The sequence below is a fragment of the Drosophila kikkawai genome, chromosome X (genome assembly GCF_030179895.1).
Source record: "Drosophila kikkawai strain 14028-0561.14 chromosome X, DkikHiC1v2, whole genome shotgun sequence".
In the NCBI taxonomy this organism is placed as follows: Eukaryota; Metazoa; Arthropoda; class Insecta; order Diptera; family Drosophilidae; genus Drosophila; species Drosophila kikkawai.
In genome coordinates, this window is record NC_091733.1 from 26,334,368 (window position 1) to 26,357,597 (window position 23,230).

A 23,230-nucleotide genomic window follows, 5' to 3' on the forward strand; every position below is an offset into this window, starting at 1 on the left:
ATATTTTGTTTCTTTCAAAGGTGCTAGGTCCCCGTTGTTGTTTCTTAACGGTTTTCTAATGAGCCCAACTTATGAGGCCTGTAGATAACCCTTGGAGAATCTGTCGCAAGTTCGCCATCTCCTAGCTCTCTCTCTCTCTCTCTCTCTATGTAGGAGCCGTTCTCTTCTTTGTGGGATTTTTCCCCAGACAGGATGCATAAATTCCAAGCAATTTAAGCTAAAACACACCATACACCCAAAGCACTGGGAGAAATCTTTAAGTAAGTCTTGAGCATTCTGTTATTTTAATTTTAATTATTTTATTTAAGATTTTATTCAACAATCTGGTTATTTTTGGGTTATTTCTAGTGCCTTTTAAAATTCTTATAATTTTTAAATTGAAATTTATATTATTTAATTATATTATTTAATTTTCATTATTTAATTTAAGATTTTATTTAACAATCTGGTTATTTTTTTGGTTACTTCTTTTGCCTTTTAAAATTCTTAAAGTTTTTAAAGTTAAACTCTTGACCTCTTGAATTTGTTTTCTGTGTATAAATGGAATGAATGTTGTGGGCAAAACAATGGGGCACTTTTCGCCCTAACTAAGTGCTCGACCCAGGCCCGTCTTCGTCTCGGCCGCCGCCGCCTTCTCCTCCCTGGGAATTGTTATTCTTTAGGCTGGGAGTGTGTGCGCCTGTGTGTGTGTATGTAAGAGAGAGGTGCGTAGTAGATAATTATGCCCAAGGATAAATATTCATGATATTGTTGTTTAGTGCTGCGACGTTGAAAGCCATGAGATGCAATCGTTTATCGTAGGAGAGACTTTAATGGCATGGCTAAATTACATACTTGTAAAGGAGATATTTTAGGCAAAAAGTCAAGACATACGTATTTTATATATATATATATTGCTTAATTACATAAATTTACATAAATCAAGAAACCATTTTTTTGCTGACGAAAAAAAAACCTGGCCTGGCTTGTGGCTGAATTCTTACTTGGGAAATATAAGTGGCAATTTATTTTTAATATTAAGTTACTTATTTTGTTATCTATTTTTATATATTATTTATTATTTATTTATTGCTTAAAAATTGCTTTAAAAACCCAGCTTAAAATCAATCAAAGGCTGCAATGAAGCCACACAAAAACACTTTCCAACGAATCTTACTTGGAAAACGTCATTAGAGAATCGCCTCAAAGCTGATAAATTGAATTGTCTCCTCTCAAGCCATTATCCTTGCGCCGTCTCTCTTGCCCTTCGTGGTAGGACCAGGACGAGGAGCCGAGTTTCAAAGCAAAACTTGGTCAATTAATTCAGTGCAAATAGAAACAACAAGCAGGACAGGAACAACAAGTCCAGCGGAAAAGAGTGAATAAAGAAAAACAATTCAGCTGATGACCACTTGAAGGATACTTTTGTTTTGTTCCTGTTCGCTTCCTGTTGCGCCAAAAGCAGATATGCCGACTTGGGCTTTAAAAAGAAATATATATTTTAAGAGCAAAGGAAAATGTCTTTTTAAATTTAAAATATTTAAAATCAAAGTTATAGTTTAATATTAAAAATATGCAAATAAAAAGAGAAGAACGTATACGTAATAAAAAGTTAACAAGAAAATTAAGTCTAATATATAAAATAAGGAATATATTTTTAAATTATTAAATATAAAAAAAAAATCAAAAAATTAAGTCTAAAAAATAGAAACTTAATATAAAATTGTACAAGTAAAATAAAATATACGTAATCAAAGTTAAAAAAATATATATATAAAATAATAATAATTTTATACGCCATGTAAATATGAAATTATTACTAATTAATTAAATATAAGTTATCAAAAAATAACGTTTTTGTATTTAAAAAAATGTAAACAAATAAAATAACGTATACTTAATAAAAACATTACCAAAATACATAACGTATACGTGATAACAAAAATTCCCAAAATAAAATTACGTATACGCCATGAAGGCCTACTAAGAAAGTCACAACTTTAACTATTTACTTTTAAATTAAATAAAATTTTCAAAAAATTTATAAAAAGAAATAAAGTATATAAAAAGTATATAACTTAATTTCTAGTTGGTTTTCCCTGGGCATCACTAACCTCGCACTGCCAAGGATGGAGACAAGTTTGTTGTCATTGTCGTCATTGCCTTGCGGTCTATCCATTAAATGTAATGTCCGAGTTTAACTTTTCACCCACTCCAAAACGTGCTCGAAACGTGCACAGAATTTTTCAGTTAGAAACAAAAAAAAAAACACTAGGATGTGTCACATTTCATTATATTTTTCTTTAATATTCCTAAAGTCTTAAGGGGTTTTTAGAAAATATTAAACATACCCTTAAGCAATTAAATATATTTCTAAGATTGCTTACTTTTCAAAGAGCATTTTCTATGCTGCATTTGATTCGACAATTAAAGTGCATTTTCTTTTGGCAATTTTTCTCAATTGGATTTCCGGCTGTCCCTTGCAACTGGCATTGTTATTTTAAAGCCTGGCTATCCTGGACACCACTCGGTGCCAACAAGTTTAGCTGCAATTTGGAGACACCAATTGGCGATAAGCTTACCCACACAGGACACGGAACACAGGACACACACAACACACACACACATGACATTTGACAAGGGCTCAAGGATGCAAAGCTTTAAAGGCTGGGCTCAATGCCTGATGCTGTCCATAAGCTGATGCACAGAGAAAAACAAAGTTGACAAATGAAAATGAAAAAATAAAATAAAAATAAAATTAATATAGAAAAATTAAATAAAAATAAAAAATAAAATAAAAATAAAAAAATAAAATAAACTAAAAATAAAAAATAAAATACAAAATAAAATATATATATATAAATAAAATATAAGTGTAAATAAAATATAAATAAAATATAAATAAAATAAACATAAAATAAATAAAATAAAAATAAAATACAAATATACAAAAATAAATACAAAAAAAATACAAATAAAATATAAATAAAATAAAATATAAATTAAATAATAAATATATATTTTAAAATACCTATTTTAAAAGTTAAAAAACATATTTAAGAATTTTTAATTTAATTATTTTTTAATATTATTTTTTGCTTAACATTTTCTTTCTCTGTAAGCATAGGCTGTCAGGAGAGGGCGCGGCCCCTTTGGGCCATAAAAGTTAAGATGGATTTTATTGGCAAGAATTGAGCGGTACACACACACACACACCGACACACACTGAGACAGAGAACTTTATTGACACATAATTTGTTGGGCCATAGATGGAAGCCCATCTGGGCAGCGGCAAGTTAAGGCCCCGCCTGAGAGCAAAAGCCATAACTACAAGCCGGAAACGGAAATGCACAGTAACAGTAACAATGGCCGATAACAGCCGTAAACAAATGCATCAAAGGAAGCGAAAGATAAAAGCGAAAAGGAGCGTATAACTGCTTCCGGCCCCCATAAGTAGGCAACACTTTTCCGCACTCAACTAGGGACAATGAAAATCCAGCAGGGAAAATACGTTTGTAATGTACAGAAAACAAGAAAAATAAATCAAAATCTAGGGTCTTTACATTCCCGAAAACTCATCAGGAAAAACCCCCCTGAAATGCAAATTTCAACACGAAAATTGCAACATTTCCAGCAGAGAGAAAATAAATATATAAAAATGGGAATTAGTCCTGGCCAGGCTAAAAGCCTTCGCTTTTTGGACCATGTCGCCAACAAATCCCTCAACCCAAACACAAACGCCATTAAAAGGGCGACGGGACCAAAAGCCAAGGACGCGGGAAAAATGTCACCAAAAAAAAAAGGGAAGAGAAAGCCAGGAATAAATGTAAGCTGCCACAAAATCTCCGCGGACTTACCAGAAAAGGCTTAGCTAATGACAATTTAAGGATTTTCTGATTTTGTTATTAACATAAATTTACTCTCAACAGGGAAACGGGGGAAAGCGGAAAACGGGAAAAGCGGAAGCGGAGGTAAAAGCGCGTAATGGCCCTGGCCTGGCGCATAAAGAGATTTTCCGGGGAAAATCTAAGCCAGAAATTACGGAAAAATAAGGTTTAAAGGTAGGGAAATTCAATTTTTAAATTATATATTATATAAAATAATTCTTTTTTGAACATTTTCAAGAATTTTAACTTGAAAATAATATTATTTAATATTATTATAATTGATATATACATTTTATTAATTTTAAAAAATATTTCAAATAAAATATTTGGTAGTGAAGTGATAATATTAAAAATACAACATTTTATTTAGCATTTATTTATTTTTTATTTCCCTATTTTATAAAGAAAAAGAATTTTAAAATTAAATTTTACATAAAACTATTATTTTTAAACATTTTCAAGGAATCCTAACTCGAAAATGACCTTTTTAATATTATTTTAATTTATAAACTCATTTTAAAAATTCTAAATAATATTTCTGGTTATATAAAAAATACAAAACATTGTTTTGTATAAGAGAAAATATTTTTAAAATTTAATTTTACTTATAAAAATTATTTGTTGACCATTTTCCGAAATTTTAACTTGAATATAATCTCATTTAATATTATTTTAATTTAAATAACCATTTTATTAATTCTAAAAAATATTCCAAATGATATTTCTGATAGTGCAGTTGTAATATTAAAAATACAAAACATTTTTTGGCATTTGTTTATCTTTTTTCCTGATTTCATAAAGGCAAAAGGATGCCCCCCTCCGAGAGAGAGTGCATTAAATAAAGAAACACAAATATTCCGAGTTGACTTTTTCGCACACATAAAGCTTAATGCCCCGCTCACTTTAAAAGTGTGTGTGTGTGTGTCTGGTTATCTTTTCTTTTTAAAAAAGCTGCTGCTGCTGCAAAAAACCAGAAATATATATATATACACCTCTTATATATATGTATCTCTGCGCATAACACCTTGGTGACATATGCCAACTTACGACAATGACATGCGAAACATCAGCAGGGGAAACCGTGTGGGAAACGCTGAGGAAGCAGCCCAGGACTAACAACAATCAGATATAATCAGCAAAACGAAACACAAAACAAAAAAAAAATTCAAACAAAATCTAAAAAGAAAAACAATTTTCCAATCTTAGATAAAGGAAATACAGGCTGCCGTCTTGAATGTGGAAAACTGTGTTCAAGTCAAAGGCCATTATCAATAAATTAGTAATCGATATGAGGTGAGCATGTAGAAGCGTAAGAAGTATTTGAAAACTGAATTTCAGTTTATTTTTGAGTTTGTTTAAAAGCTGAAAATAAAAATAAAAAAAAATTATATATGAAGAAATTTCAAAAAGAAAATGGTTTTTAAAAATAAACATGAACATAAAACAAGACAATTTGGAGGTAAATTAATAGGGATTTAATTTTGGAAATACAAAAATAAGTTAATAATATAATAATAATAATATAATAATAATATAAGTTAATAATTACAAAATATATTTAACCAATATATTTTAGTTTTTTTTCGCCATAAACTCTATTCAAGCATCAAAAATTATATGTTTTCTTCTACAAAAAAAAAATAAAGTTTGCCATTTTCTTTTTAATTTAATAATTTGACATTTTCAAAATTTGGTTTAAATATATTTATATTTTAAATAATTCAATTAAGTATGCAGATTTTTTTTAATTTATAAAAACCCACGCAGAAAAGTTTTCCGATTTGAATTTTATGCTTTTTAATAATATTTTTAAATGGGTTCTCTCCTATATAACCATATTATATATTCCTAAATTACTTAATTTTAATTTAAAAACTAAAAACCTCAAGCGATCAAGTTCCTTAGGGAAACAGGCCTTCCTGCCTTTATAGAAAGGGTATAAAAAGCCGCCATCGTAAACAGTTAATTCCCACTTATCCCACACTTGAATCCAGCTTACTGGGTTTGTTTTTTCGTTTTCTTTTCTTTTTCTTTTTTGTTAAAACCCAAGCAACATCTGTGCTACCATAAAGAAAAGTCACACATCGAAAAGGAAGGAAAATCAGAGGCAAATGTTTACGATTTCATGGACATTTTTCTTGATTTTTCTGACCAGTTTTTGGGGTTTCCAAAGAGAGTGCAAAAAAGTCGAACTAAACCCTCATAAAAAACACACGTGAAAGGGAAAAGGACTCGAGAAAGGGAAACCCTTTGGATTTTTCTTAATCTTTTCAAGGGAAAATGGAAAATACTTGACAAATGCAATTCCTAGATTTTCTAGTCTTAAATGCAGGAGCCCCTGTTGCTTACCAAAAGTCATAAAACAAGTAGAAAATCATTCTTTTTTCTATCCGATTTTCTATTTTTCTTTTTTTATGCGTGCTGTCCGGGAGGAAATAAAAATGTAAATGTGTAGGCAGAGTCAGGGGCCGGCAAATGAAATTATAACAGGGAAATTCCCAGTCAGGGAGCCATCGAAAGTTTCCCTTCATTTCGACGACAAAAAGAAAAATGTATGTAGGCAACTAAATAAAATGCGAGAGGCTATAAAATTGAGTGCAGTTGCCCAAACAAGAACAATAATAGAAACAAAAATAAAAATAATAAAAATAAAAATAAAAAAAAGAGCGAAATGGGAATGTTTGCTGGGCACGACACCAGGAGGAGTCCCGCATTCCCCCCTCTCCGTCGGGGCCAATATTTTGACCGCAATGCTGCCAACTGTTTTGGCCATAAAGCGGAATCCGGGCTAAGCCAGAATCTATGTAAATCAACGGAACAAACGCCAAAAAGTCACAAATGAAAATGAAAATGAAATACATGCACATAATTTGTATAGAAGTCCTCCTCCCACTTTCTGTTTTCCCTTTTTGTTTTGGCCAAGAAAGCGGCAAGGTCAAAGGAGAAACTTGATTTAACCAATTAGAAACTGCGGTCGACGCCTGCTCCTCCACTTTTGTGGTAAAAGCTGGGCTTAGGCATTTAATTGATGTCGTGCTAAATGGAAATCTATAAAAATTGTAAAGCAGGGGGAAAAAATATTTAAAAGCTAATAAAAAAAATAATTTACAAAATGTAAGAAATATAAAAAATATAACAAATATAACAAATATATAAAAAAATATAAAAAAAATATAATAAATATAAAAAATATAATAATTGTAATATAAATAATAACAAAAATAATAAAATTAAATAAATATAATGAATGTAATAAATATAAAAAATGTTTTAAAAAATAAAAAATATATATATATTTAAAAATACATAATAAATATAAAAAATTAATTAAATTACCTAATAATAATATATATAAAAAAACATAGATATTAATATTAAAATTATTATAATAAATATAATTATTAATTAATATAATAATTATAATAAACATAGATATTATTTTAAAAATATCAACAATGCAACCCTCATTATTTAAATATTTATTTAATATTATTTACCAAAAACTAAACCCAAGAAAACCTCTTAGTAGTTGACTTTTCGGGGGGAAAAGAAACTGAAAAGAAAACTTTGAGGTCCTCCTTAGCAAGGACCCTCCCATCTAGACAAATAATAGCTCAAGATTAATAATGAAAATAATATTATTAGTTTTGTTTGCTGCACATTTCTCTTGCTGGCACTTAAATGACCGCATCAGCTTGGAGCCGTCGCCCCTGCAATTTCACCCTCTATATAATTTTGTTCCCTCGCATCTCGATATTTCCCCCATCGAAGAATCCTTCGAGAAGATCCCCCAACCCCCACCCCTCACCACTTTGGCGACCATCGACGCATTTTGTTTGCTGTGGATGCCAAAAGGACATGGCGGCGTCAAATTTATGGCTCTTGACTCACGACTCTTGGCATTCCGTTGCGCGCACAATGCATCTTCCCCAGGCACTATCCCAACTCTTTTGGTCATTCCATTTTAATTCCCAGCTGTATTTTTTCGCTTTAAAAAGGCATTCCACAATTTTGTAAAAGGGTCCAAAATATTTTTAGTGCCAAAAATTGCAATTATTTTTCAACTACGAAATGGTGCAGAAAATCGGTTGATTTTAAAATCAATTTAGGGATGATTTTGGAAAGAGAAGTTGAAATTTTTATTGGAAATTAAATATTAAATTAATATTAATTTAAATTGTAGTACGAAACAAATTTTAAAAATTAAGAAATATATAAATTTTAAATAAAGCAATAAATAGTTATTCATAAAATCCTCTCCTGTTTAGTTTAGTTTTCGGACATTTTATAATAAATACTATAAAAAAATAAAAAGCATTTAATAATACACTGAAACCACTTATTTTTCTGACATTTTATAATAAATACTATACAAAATAAAAAGTATTTAATAATACACTAAAACCACTTAGTTTCATATTTTTAAACGTTTTTAGATATAAATCTTTTGATCTTGAAATCGGGTTAAAAAGACAAATATTATAATGCATAATATAAATAATAATATAATATAATAATAAATATATTACATTATAATAATTTTATATAATTATTTATGCATAAACATATTTAGAATTTTTTTTATGGAATGAAAAATAGCATTTTGTAGTTTTCTATTCTCGTGTTTTAGCAGTTTTCCTCACCAAAGACTTTTAATTTTATTTCACAAGCGTAGTTTTTTTGATGATTTATTTATTATTTATTTATTATTCAAATATATTATTTATTATTCAAATTATATATTCAAAAATGTTATTTCTCATAAAAAAATTATATTTTTAAACGTTTTAAAACATAAACTCCAACCTGAGTTTGATCCCAAACAGCATCACAAAAACCCCTTAATTTTAAAATTTTATAAACACATTTTCAAATATAATTCACTTGCAAAAATATCACTTAATTCCTAAATAATAAATTAATGCTTTTACTCACTTTCTTTTTTTATTTCCAATGTTTCCTTCTCCTCTGTTCTTTCAGTTTTATTTTGTGTTCGGTTATGTTTGGTTTTCTGTACTTTCAGTTAAACACTTGCCAAAAAAAAATGTAAATAAAAATACGAAAATATTGAATTCAATTCATTAACCCGTTGATGCCTAACCGCTTCGAAATATTCGGCTTTTTTTGTGGCCAAAACCGCGCGTTCACCGCTACGCTCTGTCCGCTGGCAATCGAACGCTTCGAATGCTGAACTGCTACTTGTTGGCTTTTCTCGTCGTCCTGCGGAGAGATGCCAGGGAAAGTGCCAAGGAAAAGGAAAACAAGGGATAACAACACACAGATGTATGTGCTCGCACACAGGCGCAGCCATTCTTCGGGTTTTCCCCTGCCCTCCTCCGAGCCGAGTTCATTTTCGGGTTCACTCCGGCGAATTCGTCGAGCTGCAAACTTTATGTCGGTTGGGTTACATCGAAAGTTTCTACGCGCGGCGAAGCTTTTTCTGCACAACATTTCTCTCTTTCTCTCTTGGAGAAAAGCCGGCGCCGGCAAAAAGAAAGATTGGAGAGAAAGACAGTAAGAGCTTTCCTAGAAAGTAACCGTTTTTACATAGTTTGAATTTTTTTAAAATTTTTAACCCTTTGAAATAAATGGAAAGTCTAAATATAAAAAATTATTTAAAAAAAAACAAATAAATAAAATAAAAACAAAAATAAATAACAAATAAGTAACGAAAAAATATAATAAAAAACGAATAAATAAAATAAAAAAACAAATAAATAAAATAAAAACAAAAATAAATAAAATACAAATATAACAATTAAATAAAAAAAATTTAAAATAAAAAAAAAACAATAAATTAAATGAAAAAAAAATAAAGAACGAATAAATAAACAAAAAAAATAAATAACAAATAAATAAAATTAAAACAAATAAGCAATAAAATATTAAAAAAATATAATTAGTAAAAAAGTTGAACTTTTTTGTTTCCCAAATTCTTCCTAGAAGTGGAACTAATAATTAACTTAAATATTATAAAAATTTATTACATATTTTTTTAACTTTTTATACATAATTAAATAATAAATTTAATTTCATTTAATTACACCCCCTTTTGCCATTAAAAGAAGAACCATACTTTTGTTGTTGTATTTTTTAATTAATTCATAATAAAAGTTTCTATTTTTCGGTTGGTTGTTTTTGTTTTGTTTTTTTTTTTTTTTTTGTTTCGACGCTTAGCTAATATATTTATTATATATATTATTAATATGTATATATCTACAATAGTTATTAGCATTATCATTATTAAACTGTTGTTTTGCTTTCTTTTTGTTTCTATTTTTTAAATTTTATGTTTTGTTTGATGTTTTCTTTAGACAATGTTAAGATTACAAAAAAAAATAAAATAAAACTCAAAAAATGTGTTTGTATGTGTTAGTTCCCTCTGGTTTTCCCCCCTCCCCCCTCTCTCTCGATCCTAATAACTTTCAACTGATGCCTCCGCCTCCCATTTTGTGTGTTTTCCTGCTTAAATAACAAACAAACAAGTGTTTGCGTTTTCCAAATAAATTATATATATGTAGTATATAGCATATATATAGCATATATATATGTATATATATCTTGTAAGACGTAATTGTAAATTGTTTATAAAAAAATTGGTTGCAATTTGAAGCTTTCGCAAAAAAATTAAAAATAATATAAATACAATTTTATTTTCTGTTTTTTTTTTAACTACGATTTTTCCCTTCATGTTTGCTTAAAGTTGTATGTTTTTATATGTAATTTGTTGTTTGTTTAGCAAATTTCCCCCTCTCCGAATGTAGACATGTTCTTGCGTGTAATTCCAACAAAACAACAAAACGAAAACGAAAGCGGTAACAAAACGAGTAACAAAAAATGGGCAAACATTTCACTGTAAAATGTTTGCTTTTTGTTTGTTTTGTTTTAAATGGAAATAAATATTGCAGATGCGATGTTTTTTTTTTTTTTTTTTTTATAGCTAAATGTCGACTGCCTTCCTCTTTCGGGTTTTTGTTGCATTTCCGTTTCCGGTTCGACTTTTGACTCGCATTTTGGTTGTTGTCCTCGTGTAATAATCATTTTATCATCATGATTCTTCGTTCGTACTCACATGTTTCTTGTTGTTGTAGCTGTTGTTGTAGTGTTGTTGTTGGTTGTAAATATACAAATTCTTTTATATACTCTAATTGATGTATATATACTATATATTTATAATTAGATATACATATATCTGTATAATTTGTATATATTTGTAGCTGAGTATACTATGTTGACTTGTTGGTGTGTTTGTTGTTGGGGTTTTTATGGGTTTTCCTTTGTTATGCATTCTATTTCGCTTCGCTTTCGTTTTGAGGCTTCTTTTTTAGACATAATATTGCTTCTTGTTAGGTGTTTTGTTGGCTTCTAATTCTCATTTCTTGCAATTTCCTGCTTGGAGTTGTTGCTGTGGTTGCTATTTAAGATTATTCTGGTTTTTAATTTACGCTTGGCTAATTATAAATTATGTTGTAATGTTGGAGTTGCTTGTTTGTCTCGTCCTGGTTTGTCTTGTGCCGCTCAACAGTCGTCTATATATATATAAATACTGCCACCATCCATATATATATACAATGTATTTGTGAGGGAGATTCAGACTCGATCCGAACACACACAAGTGATTCATAATGCGGCTTTCAGGGGAGAAAGCAGCAGGTGTCTAGGTGTAAGGAGCAGGATGCACGCCGTTTTCTCAGTCATTGTGTGTGTAGTTATGTGTGTGTTTTGGTATTGCCACCGCCATACATCCATCATTTGCCGATGAACGATAACCAAGGCACACAATGCACCAATCCAATCATCATCGCAATCATCATCAGCTGCGCCAAAAGTAGCTCTTTTTAAGCCTAACCGACAGCTTGCGATGGACGCGCAGCCTAACCTGCTCCTGATCCTAAGTATCGTCCGACATGAAAGCGTTCTGAGTCTTCGACTCCTCAATGCGTCGTATCTGCTGGCGCAAATACATGATTCTGCAAATCAAATAAATATTTTAAAATTTAAACTTCAATTTTAATTAGTTTCCAACTCACTTTTGTTCCTGCAGTGTGGCACAAATCTCTGTGCTGCGCACCAGACTACGAGCGCATTTCAGTTCCGCACAGATTCGCGTGCAGGTAATGTCGCCAAACAGATGCGTGTCCTCGCAACACTTCTGCGCCTTCGAAAGATTACACAATTAGTGACTGCGGATTTCCAGGGATTTCCCAGCTTACCTGACGCTCTAGCACCTCTGCATGCCAGTTGGTCACGTGCGCAATTAGATCGGCGCGAAAGTATTTCGCCAGCTTGGGCGATATCTCGGGACCACGCAGATTGGCCGACTGCACCGAGGAGCCCACGCAGCTCTGCAGCGAGCTCAGCGTGGCTGATGAGGTGCCATCCACTGCAAAGATTCATCAATAACAAATAGAATTCTGGAAATCCTTGGTTCCACTTACATTTGCGCTGCTGCTGCTGCTGCGCCTGCTGCTGGGCACTCGCTGCCGCTGCTGCTGCTGCTGCCGCGGCTGCTGCTGCCACGGCGGCGGCCAACTGTTGCTGCTGCTGCAGCTCCAAGGCCGCAGCACCCTCCAGCTCTAAGGTGGGCGTGGGCGGCCCCTCGCCTGAAGTCGCGGCCACCACACTGTTGCTGCCCATCGAGGTGATCACACTGATACCGCTGACGGCCCCCAAGCCGGGCACATGGCTTTGGCTGCTGTTCGATGTGGCTGGCGAGGCGGAGGCCACGTCCAGGCTGGCCTTGAGGCCAAAGGGTGCACTGCAGGTGTAGGCATTGCTGCCGCCGCTCACATTGTTCGTGTGACCCACAATCGTGGGTATGGGGCTCTTGGTGTAGCTGCTGAGCGACGGCGAGAGGCTGTGGTGCGAGTGGGACATGTACAGCGGTGAATTGAGGCTGTTGTCCCTGCAAGGAAACGTTTTTTTTTAATGTTTTAATGGTAAACTAGGAGAAACCTACCGTAAGCTGCTTAGACTGCTGCCGGAGACCGAATTATTAACAGAATTGTAGGCATGATTAACCGTCGATTCTGACCCCGCCGTTGCACTGCCTCCGCCAGAGTTCACTCCATGATGGTCGAGTACACCCAGGCCCAGGTGCATCTTCTGACGCATCAAGATTAGAGTCTGATCCTTGCCCTTGGCCCCTGGCGGCAGTGGAGCATTCGAGTTAAGATGATGCTGATGCTGATGCGGATCCTGCAGCGTGGGCACAGTTGTCTATAAGTAAAGAAAATTTAGTATAAAAGCAAAAAGCAAATCTCTTCCTGGGAACTTACTCCAGAGGTGGAGCCAATGTGGCCAGAGTTCCTCAGGAGGCCACTGCTGCTGCTGCTGTTGTTGTTGCTGCTGCTGCTGCTGCTGTTGGCATTGTTGCTGCTGCTATTGCTGCCACTGCCGCCAGCATTGTTGTTGCTATTCACGGACGATGAGAGCCCACTGGTGGGCAGCATGGTGGCCCCCGTCACTGGACCCGCTCCGCCTGCATAGTGAAGTGCCGCTGCCGCTGCTGCTGCCGCTGCTCCCAAGGCTCCGCTTGCTGTTACGCCCGAGGCAGAGGAGGAGGAGCTTGCATTTGGATGAGAGGCCAGACGTGGCAGGGCATTGCCCATTGGCTGATCACTGCTGTTGCCGCCACCATGAGTGGTGGGCGTGCCGCTAAGCGAATAGCTGGCCTCCGAGGTGGGCGTGGAATCGCCGCTTATATCCATATCAGCATTGTCATTGTGTCGACCTGGGGGGAAGGTTTTAATACAATATAATCTTTGTTTTAATTGATTTATTAGTGTTTTTCTTACCATCCAAACGCCTTCGATGGCTGGGCGGTCCGCCATCGTTTTCATAATTCCATCTCAGTCGTGAATTGTCGCGCGAAGAATTGGAATGTTTGTATGCTATAGCAAGTAGAATGTAAGCCTAAGTATTTTCTAGAGATTTAAAAAGTTCTATTATACTTACTCGATCTGGAGAAGCGGTCTTCACGATCCCTATCGCGATCCTTGTCGCGATATTCCTTCTCACGGTGCTGATCACGCGGCATATTCCTGCAGAAGATGTTAAGATTTGATTAGAAATGAATCTCCTTGCAGGAAATCCCCTTTCCAAACTCACCTTTCTCTGTCCACCCATTCCTTTGGCTTCTCCCACTGGGAGATTTCCGTCTTGCAGTTGTAATAATACATTTTCCCTGAAGGAAAAAGTTATATTCAATTAATAAAATGCTCAGAATTGGTTGTCTGAGGCTTGGCGGCTACTCACCCGATGAGCTTACATGCTCACTCCAGTCGCCATACCGGGCGGTTCGCTCGCCACGATCGCTGCGTTCGCTGCGTTTATCTGAAAGTTTTTAAAAATAAATTAAATAAAATTTAAATAAAAAAGGAATAATAATAATAGTAAAATATAAATTCTTTAAAAACTCACCTGTATACTTGTCCTTCTTGTACAAGTCCCTGTCGCGATCCGAATTGCGATCCCGCTTGTCGCGCATATCACGCATATCACGATCTCGCTCCCGGTCACGATCGTCCGAACCCGACCGCTTATCGTTTTCCCGCGAGGAGCAGAGTTTGCCACTGCCACCGCCGCTTGTACCGCCTGCACCGCTACCACCACCGCCTCCTCCGCCGCCGCCGCCGCCTCCACGTCGATCCCTGTCATGGTTGGTGCGATACGATGACTCCGAGTCCCGATCATTGCCACGCCGATCTCGTTTATCTAGGAGAGAAAATATTATTCGTTTTGGGAATATCCTTAGATATCCTCTTTTTTTTTTTACTCACCTGAATATTTATCCTTCTTGTAAACATCACGATCTCTGTCCCGCATCTTCTGCATAAAGCTGTATCGCTCACCGCTTCCGCCACGCCCACTGCCGCCGCCACCACGATGATCACTGCGATCGCGGATATCGTGGGAACGTGACGAAGGCGAATCAATGTCCGGCGACTGGGAGCGGTAGCTATTGCCATTATTCAATGGTCCGCCGCCGCCGCCGCCATTGCCGCTGCTACCGCCACCGCCGCTGCTGCTTCCACCGCCGCCACCGCCACCTCCGCCACCGCCAGCGCCCGGCGACAGGTCGCGATCGCGATAATTGGAGGAACGATCGCGTTCATAGTCGCGCTTTGAACTGCTGTACTTTGAGCTCTGCACGGGTAAATATATATAAAAGCGCACACAGTTTTTAGTCGGTTTAGTTTATTCCTTTTTTTTCTTCCTTTATATATCTATTTTTTCTTTCTGTTTGCCCCAAAAATTAATTACAGTGCTACACAAGGTACAATTTTTAGATGGTTTTACAGATTTCGAGAAAATGTGGCAGAGGCTAAAGATAAGATTGTTTTTCTTGAATGTAAAATTCTCCTAAAAACTATAGAAAACTATGAATTATAAAAACAAAAAGAACACTTAATTTCGGTGGTTTTAGAAACTTTATATTTATTTTACATTTTTCTGTTTTAATTAATAATTTAATTTATATTTGTTTATAAGCTCAAACCTCACAAAAAGAAAACTTTACATTGTCTGAGATGAATCTAACGCTCTAACTACTTTAAATTGTTCATACAAAATGTATTTTAATTATTATAATTAAAGAATATTTATTTAATAATTATTAATTAAATATTAATTATTATTTTAAAGATTGTTATTAACGTTTTAATGTGGTAACAAGATCAAAACTACACATGGTTGACACGCAAATTAAAAAAAAAAACCATTAAAAATGCATTAATTTAAAGATTTTTAAATTTTTAAAAATAATTGTTAAAAGTTATAAACAAATATCCTTTACCAAACAGGTATTCCATTGATATTTTTTCAAAAATTCTTATTTTTTACTATTAAATAATGGAACCTAAAATTTTAAATTTAAGTTTTAAAACATTTTAAATCTAAATTTGCTATATTTTTTTTTAAATCTAAATTTGCTATATTTTTTAATAATAACCTAATGACCTTTTATCTAAAATCTCTGCCACAGGTTTCTTGAAAAATACAGAATTCACTGTTAGTTCACAATTGATTTTAGCTTGATTTTAGTTTCAGTTTAGTTACAACTTTTTTTCTGGTTATTTCAATTGTTTTTCTTTTTGAATGGGGGCAGGGTTAGTTAGTTAGTTAGTTGAACTAAATCTACGTAATAGGGAAATAATAATTATAATTAAATGCCAGCTACTTTTGCCAATGTACTTCGCTTGTGATTATTGCCAATGAAATGAAATTCAGATGATATTTAATTTCAAATTAAAAAATGTAACTATAATCGCTGAATTTTGAAATATGTCGCGTATTTGGTGTGTGTGTGTGTAGTAGTAGTATTTTGTTTTAATATAAATATAAATTAAATATAATTGAAATGTTGCCATTTTCTATTATAAAATATAACCAAGTTTCAATTGTTTTTCATTTGTTTAAGCCAAATTTCACTTGTAAATTATAAACAAATTTTGATGCCGTTTGTTTGTTATTATAAATTATAAAAAAAAACTGTATAATGTATATAGATTTCATTTTGTTTCAGCTGGATGTATATTTGTTGTTGTCCTTTTGATCTTGAATTATCATTAAACATTCACTATTATATTGTTTTATCGTGGTTTTCTTTTGTTGCATTTTCTTTCTGGTTTTTTTAATATTATATTTTGTTGCACTTTTTTTTTGTAAATTTAATTTTAGTTTAATTTGTTTACTTACTTCTAGGCGACAGAGGCCCACAGCTGACGACGACGACGTTGAGGTCGCTGCTGCTGCACTTTTGCTATTGTTATTGTTGTTGTTGCTACTATTATTATTATTATTATTATTAATATTGTTGTTATTATTACTGCTGCTGTTGTTGTTGTTGTTACTGCTGCTGCTGCTAATGTTGCTATTGCAATTGGCAATTGTTGTTGTTGAAAGAGACAAGTCAACAGCCATGTTGTTTTTTTTGTGCTTGTTGTTGCTCCTCATAGATGATTTTATTTTGTTAATTTATTAATTTGAATAACTTTGGTCGTTCTTTTTGTTTTTAGTATTTGTTTATATTTGGTTTTTGGCTTAATTGATTGTGGTTGCTAGTCTTTTCTTGAGGCACATTTGTGTTGTTCTCCTTGTTAATCGTTGATATTTTCGTTAATTTATTTAAAATTTGTTACGGCTCTCTATTTATTTAGTTGGTTATTTAGTTTAGCATATCGTGTATAATTTGTTTTAATTGTTTACTACGTCGTTTTGTAAGGCTAGTAGAGTTTGATTAAATTTATTTAGGCAGCGCTTAAACAGGGTTCTTTTTTTTATTTTTAATGTTGTTTATGTTTGATTAATGGCAATTTCAAAGCGTTTTTGTGCTGTTTCGAATTAAATAGCTCCGTTTTCTATTAGAATTACTATTTTTTTGTTTACACTTTTACATCAAATACTTGTTATGGCATTATTTATGGTTTTTCCAGTTTGCTTTCTTAAAATATATCTCTGCGTATATATAGATTCGATTCTCAATTTAAGTTCAGTTCATAGGCTGCAATGCCGCGTTTTCAATGGGTTAACAAATGAAACGTTTGATTTGGTCAGTTCAAAAATGGTTAATGGATAATGGGACAATTAAGTGGATTTTTAGGATGCACAACAAACACAGCGATTGAATTACCAATAAAGAAAACCAAAAATCCAAACTACAGAGTTACGATTAATGGTTTTAAGATATATAGATACTTGTGAAGAAATTAAATTCATTTGAGTTAAAGAATCTACAATTTGCATTGGCTTCAAGTAGCACTAACTACCAACTACAGAACGAAATATAGACAGACTGGCATACACAATTAGGATGTGATTGAGTTTTCTCAATGGAAGGGGAGATTTTGAGAGGCGCCTGCTTACCTGGTAGGATGTGTGGCTGGTATGCTTCTCAAAGTACCTGGAATATTGTAGAAGAAATAAATATAAATTAGCTTTCAATATGCAAATTTTTAAATTTAAATTACATTAAGTTGTTAGTTGTTATTCTGCTGCTGCCTAGCTTAATAATCTCTAGAAATATATGAATATATGGGCAAAATTAATGTATTAATACCTCCATTACAGAGACTATATAAGCTAGAGAGGTTTCTTATTTGGAGATCACTTTCTTATACGTTTTTAAAGCATTGTCCTGATTTTATCAATAACATAAATAAATACATAATAAACAAATCAAAACTGACGATTTATTATGGGATTTAGTACACAATATACCAAAAACCTATTAATTTTTAAAAGTAAATGTTCAAGAAACAAATCTTAAGCCTCTAAAACATCAAAATTCAAGCTGAACATTGTGTTTAATTTGGAATTTATGTATATTCCTCTTGAAGAAGCTTTGAAGCCGTACATATTTCAAGCTTGTATGCTTGGATGGGGTCAGCAAAGCTACGAAAAATCGCTGCAAACTTTAATATGTGAGTTTATTTATCAATAATAAAACCTTATCAGTGCGCCGGCATCGATTTGTTGATTGTGTTTATTTTATTTTGCAGGCAGAAAACAATCTAAAGCCGGCTAAAAACTATAATAAACAAAAGGCGAGAGCGAGGGAAAATGTGGAAAATGAATTTCGTAAAAATAGGAAAATAGAAACGGCAAAAGGTAATGGTTCTTTTTTTTCTCCTTTTTTTTTTTTGCATTTAGCGACAGCTGAGCGCGTGCGAGCAAGAGGGCACTAGCTTGTGTGGTGGATACCCAAAACACGAATAACGCGAGAATGAAGGACAGAAAACGCAACATAATTCATTGGCCCAAAGTTTAAGCAAATTAATTGCAAGGAAATGGGTTAACTGAATTGTTTAAATTTCGGAAAATTCGTAGAGGAAACGCGTCCAGGTCACTGGCACTACGAGTTAGAAAGAGAGGGAGCGACGAGTAAGAGGGAGAAAGAGAGAGAGAGTGCAAGGCAGCAGCAGAACGTAAACAAAAAATATTCAATTATGGGTGTGTGTGGCCCCCCTAGTGTTGTTATTTTACGACCCTACGATGTATCAAATATATATATATAAATATGATTGTTCATTCCGTACCCATCGTTCATACGCTGCGGTTTTCTAGCATGCATTACCATCAATGCAAGATTTTCGCCAAATACGCTGCCGCTTCTGTTGTTCGTGGATTTGCTGGCTTCTCGCTGGTGCTGGTGCTGCTGCTCCTCCTGATGTGCTCTCGCCTTTTTCCGCTGCTTTTCCTCAATTTATCCAATTTGGTTTCCGTTGGCGCCTCCTTTTGGGGCTCCTCTTCCTGCTCCTTCCTCTTCTTCTCACCTGCCAAGGCACGCACGCTTGTGTGTGTGTGTGTGGTATGTGTGTTTGTGTCAGAGTTAACGGTGTGTGAGTGGCTCGCCTGTATGGGAGGCTCTCTTGGTTGTATGTGTGTGGATCTTTTTATCGGCTTTTTTCGTTGCCTCCTAGAAAATGTGCAAACATTCAGGCTATCTTTAATTAGCTTCTTAGCCTTCCGCCTTCGGTCTTCCGGGAAATGGGTAATTCTTTCAAAACGCCGCTTTCAATTTTCACTTCTCGGCCTCAGAATGTGGGCGCTCCTCTGAGAGTGTGTGTGTGTGGTGCGTCTGTTTGTGTGCGTTTCGCTTCGTTCGTATTTTTCTTGGCTGCCTTTTTGCTTTTCTCTGTGCTTACCGCAATTCGTTAGCCGCTCGCATCCACTGCGCTGTAAACGCCGCATTTAGTTGTTTCGCATCGAACGATTTTATTAATTTATCCCCGACTGCTGCGTTTGCTTTTTGGCCTCTATACTTGATGAGTTTTTTCAATTCTTTTACATTACGCTTTGTGCGGTCTGTTCGTCGGCACGGCTGTGTTGAGTTTGACAGCCATCGGTTTGATCTGCTATCCCGCTCGCCCATCTTATGATGCTATCGCCGTCTCGCTCGCGGCGCTGGTGCTACGGGCGTTCGACAAGGCCGGCGATATAACGATTGTTGTTGTTTGGCGTGGTGAACGCTAGGTGTCGCTGCATTTTGTGGTAATTTTTGGAACATTTATGGCTAGGCGTTGGACGGAGTGTGATATGGTCACTTTATAAGGCTGGCCTGCCAACCTGGCCAAACATTTTAAGGGTTAATAAATTTAAAAAAAAATTTTTAATTTTCTTGCAAATATGTCTAGATCGATTCTGTTTTTAATGCTGATCAAGAATATATATGATTTATAGGGTCGGAAATGGGTCCTTCCCTGATTTTTAGGCTTCGGACTGAAATTATTATACCCCTTAAGGTGTATTAATTTTAAATATTTATTCATAATTTTATATGATCATTTTTGGGCTTAAAAATTCAATAACTAAGCCAAAAATGCATTAAATTCAATTTGAAAAGCTGTTCTGATTTAGTTTTTTTATGGTTTATAAATCTGCATATAAAGATTACAAATTTAACCATTTTAAAATTTTTCGATTTTTCTTTACCTCCTTAAACAATAAAATTAAACATAAAATTAAAATAAAAATTAAAATTTTTAATTTTCTTGCAAACATGTCTAGATCGATTCTGTTTTTAATGCTGATCAAGAATATATATGATTTATAGGGTCGGAAATGGGTCCTTCCCTGATTTTTAGGCTTCGGACTGAAATTATTATACCCCTTAAGGTGTATTAATTTTAAATATTTATTCATAATTTTATATGATCATTTTTGGGCTTAAAAATTCAATAACTAAGCCAAAAATGCATTAAATTCAATTTGGAAAGCTGTTCTGATTTAGTTTTTTTATGGTTTATAAATCTGCATATAAAGATTACAAATTTAACCATTTTAAAATTTTTCGATTTTTCTTTACCTCCTTAAACAATAAAATTAAACATAAAATTAAAATAAAAATTAAAATTTTTAATTTTCTTGCAAACATGTCTAGATCGATTCTGTTTTTAATGCTGATCAAGAATATATATGATTTATAGGGTCGGAAATGGGTCCTTCCCTGATTTTTAGGCTTCGGACTGAAATTATTATACCCCTTAAGGTGTATTAATTTTAAATATTTATTCATAATTTTATATGATCATTTTTGGGCTTAAAAATTCAATAACTAAGCCAAAAATGCATTAAATTCAATTTGGAAAGCTGTTCTGATTTAGTTTTTTTATGGTTTATAAATCTGCATATAAAGATTACAAATTTAACCATTTTAAAATTTTTCGATTTTTCTTTACCTCCTTAAACAATAAAATTAAACATAAAATTAAAATAAAAATTAAAATTTTTAATTTTCTTGCAAACATGTCTAGATCGATTCTGTTTTTAATGCTGATCAAGAATATATATGATTTATAGGGTCGGAAATGGGTCCTTCCCTGATTTTTAGGCTTCGGACTGAAATTATTATACCCCTTAAGGTGTATTAAATTTTAAATATTTATTCATAATTTTATATGATCATTTTTGGGCTTAAAAATTCAATAACTAAGCCAAAAATGCATTAAATTCAATTTGGAAAGCTGTTCTGATTTAGTTTTTTTATGGTTAATAAATCTGCATATAAAGATTAGAAATTTACCCATTTTACAATTTTTCGATTTTTCTTTACCTCCTTAAACAATAAAATTAAACATAAAATTTAAAAAAAAATTAAAATTTTTATTTTTTTTCCAGACATGTCTAAATCGATTCTGCTGTTAATGCTGATCAAGAATATATATGATTTATGGGGTCGGAAAAGAGTCCTTTCAGCTCAATTTTTTAGTAATAACTTTTATTTTACTTATAACTGTTAATTGCGTTCCCTGAAAAACTCCGTTTAACATTTATAATAAATAATTTTATAATATTAATAATTATTTTTTTAAGTCCCATTCTAGCAAGTTGGCAGCCTTGGCAGCCATAAACACCTATCGATATCGATCGACCTATACTCACCACGATGTAATTCTAAGAACAAAGTTAATTATTTAATTTCTCCTTTGTCCACATTTATATATTATAGCTTATTCAAAACGTTTTGATTCTTGTTTCAATTGAAATTCTTAAATAATCGAAATGAATGGTCCTCCTTGGCAACCTTATCTTTTTTCCACTTCCTGACTGCGGTCACACTGGCATTCGCATTTCTTAACTTTTGATTTTGTTTTGTTTTTCGTTGCAAATTTGTAAATTTCCGTTTTCTGCCAGGGATGAGCACGTCTCTGGGCAACTGCATTAGCAACTACATTTACCTGGCCGCCAACGAAGACTACGCCCAGGGCTTGGTGAAGGTAAGAAAGCCGGCTGGCCAGGAGTTTTCCACCCGTTCTTCTTCTTATTACTTGGGATTTTCCTAGCTATGCGAACGCTGCGCGCTAAACGACAATCGCGTTTTGCTGATCACCAAGCGCAAGGGCAGCACCACCAGCAGCTTCAGCAAGTGTCTGAAAGTCCTGCAAGTGGTAGACATTGAGAGCGCTCCCTGCCGCCTGTTGGACTTGCAGGAAAACATAAGTGCGGATATCTCAGCGCCGAATCTGATTGTCTTTGATTTGCATTCGCTCATCCTGGAGGCCATACAGCGCCCGGTAATGCAGCAGTGCTCCACGGATCAAATGGTGCGTCATATTGCCAAATGCGCGGCGGCCTTTGTCAACTACAAGGAGCAAGTGGCGGCCACCATGAAGCAGCGCGGGCAAGGCGAAGCCCTGGACACGATCGTTGTGATGTCCCAGGACTCGTATCCCCTGACACCGGCCCAGTTCAAGCTGCTCATCGGTCTCTACTTCTGCGGCAATGAATGCCACACGATTTTCTCGAAGCTGGCGGGCAGGATATCGGTCTCGCAGGGATGCGACTAGCAGAGGTACTTGCTTAACCAGTTCCTTTACCTCAGAATTAGGCTTAACACTAAGCTGTAGCTATGATAATGTAGCTTTTGATAATGTATAATCAAAATTATTTATTTAAAAGCAAGGAAAGAGAGAGATGTCAGGAGACTTGAAAGGAAAACTTTGATTTAATTATGAATATTGTGTGGAGTTTAGTTTGGATTATGTTAATATCGAAGGATAAACTGATACTCTCAACTGAAATCCTGTTCGTTTTGTAGTTGTAGCTAAATTATAGTTTATCTAGAGCGATAAATTGTATGTTTAGTATGTAAAAATCATATAAAAAACCAAGTTCTTAGTACATATTATACTTTGGTTATAATAATATAACTAAAAACTAGTTTAAATACCAAAAAAAGAATATATAAATATATAAAATAACACCACATGGCATCCATGCAAAACAAAAGCTATACGAAAACCGAAGCAATTTAATGCTCTCTCTTTAAGTATTTACTATTTATTATAAATAGAATTAAAGCTAACAAAAAAAAAAATAGTATTAACAATCGTAGAAATCTCAAAATTCAAGTTAAAATGTTA

At 33.8% G+C, this 23,230-nt stretch overlaps 2 protein-coding genes across 5 annotated transcripts; one reads left to right on the forward strand and one right to left on the reverse strand.

Moving 5' to 3' along the window:
- Positions 1-9,939: 9,939 nt before the first annotated feature.
- wcy (WW domain-containing adapter protein with coiled-coil wacky) lies at positions 9,940-19,741 on the reverse strand. 4 transcript variants are annotated; one of them, XM_017175059.3, is made up of 15 exons: positions 19,514-19,738; positions 18,905-19,284; positions 17,733-17,769; positions 14,648-15,014; positions 14,289-14,582; positions 14,124-14,201; positions 13,977-14,052; positions 13,824-13,909; positions 13,664-13,759; positions 13,145-13,599; positions 12,826-13,085; positions 12,305-12,771; positions 12,080-12,249; positions 11,897-12,024; positions 9,940-11,836 (listed from the first exon to the last, which is right to left on the reverse strand). In XM_017175059.3, exons 2-15 carry the CDS (start codon positions 18,943-18,945, stop codon positions 11,758-11,760), a joined length of 2,634 nt encoding a protein of 877 aa, XP_017030548.1. In that variant the 5' UTR covers positions 18,946-19,284; positions 19,514-19,738; the 3' UTR covers positions 9,940-11,757. The 4 variants fall into 4 exon arrangements, with proteins under 4 accessions (XP_017030548.1, XP_070143990.1, XP_017030549.1 ...); XM_070287889.1 differs by having other exon boundaries at positions 18,905-19,446; XM_017175060.3 differs by having other exon boundaries at positions 11,897-12,018; positions 18,905-19,741.
- A 2,106-nt stretch (positions 19,742-21,847) lies between these two features.
- Positions 21,848-23,183, forward strand: LOC108080238 (uncharacterized). The gene is made up of 2 exons (XM_017174896.3): positions 21,848-22,084; positions 22,151-23,183. The coding sequence occupies exons 1-2, from the start codon at positions 22,004-22,006 to the stop codon at positions 22,652-22,654; spliced, it is 585 nt and encodes a 194-aa protein (XP_017030385.1). The 5' UTR covers positions 21,848-22,003; the 3' UTR covers positions 22,655-23,183.
- Positions 23,184-23,230: the final 47 nt, after the last annotated feature.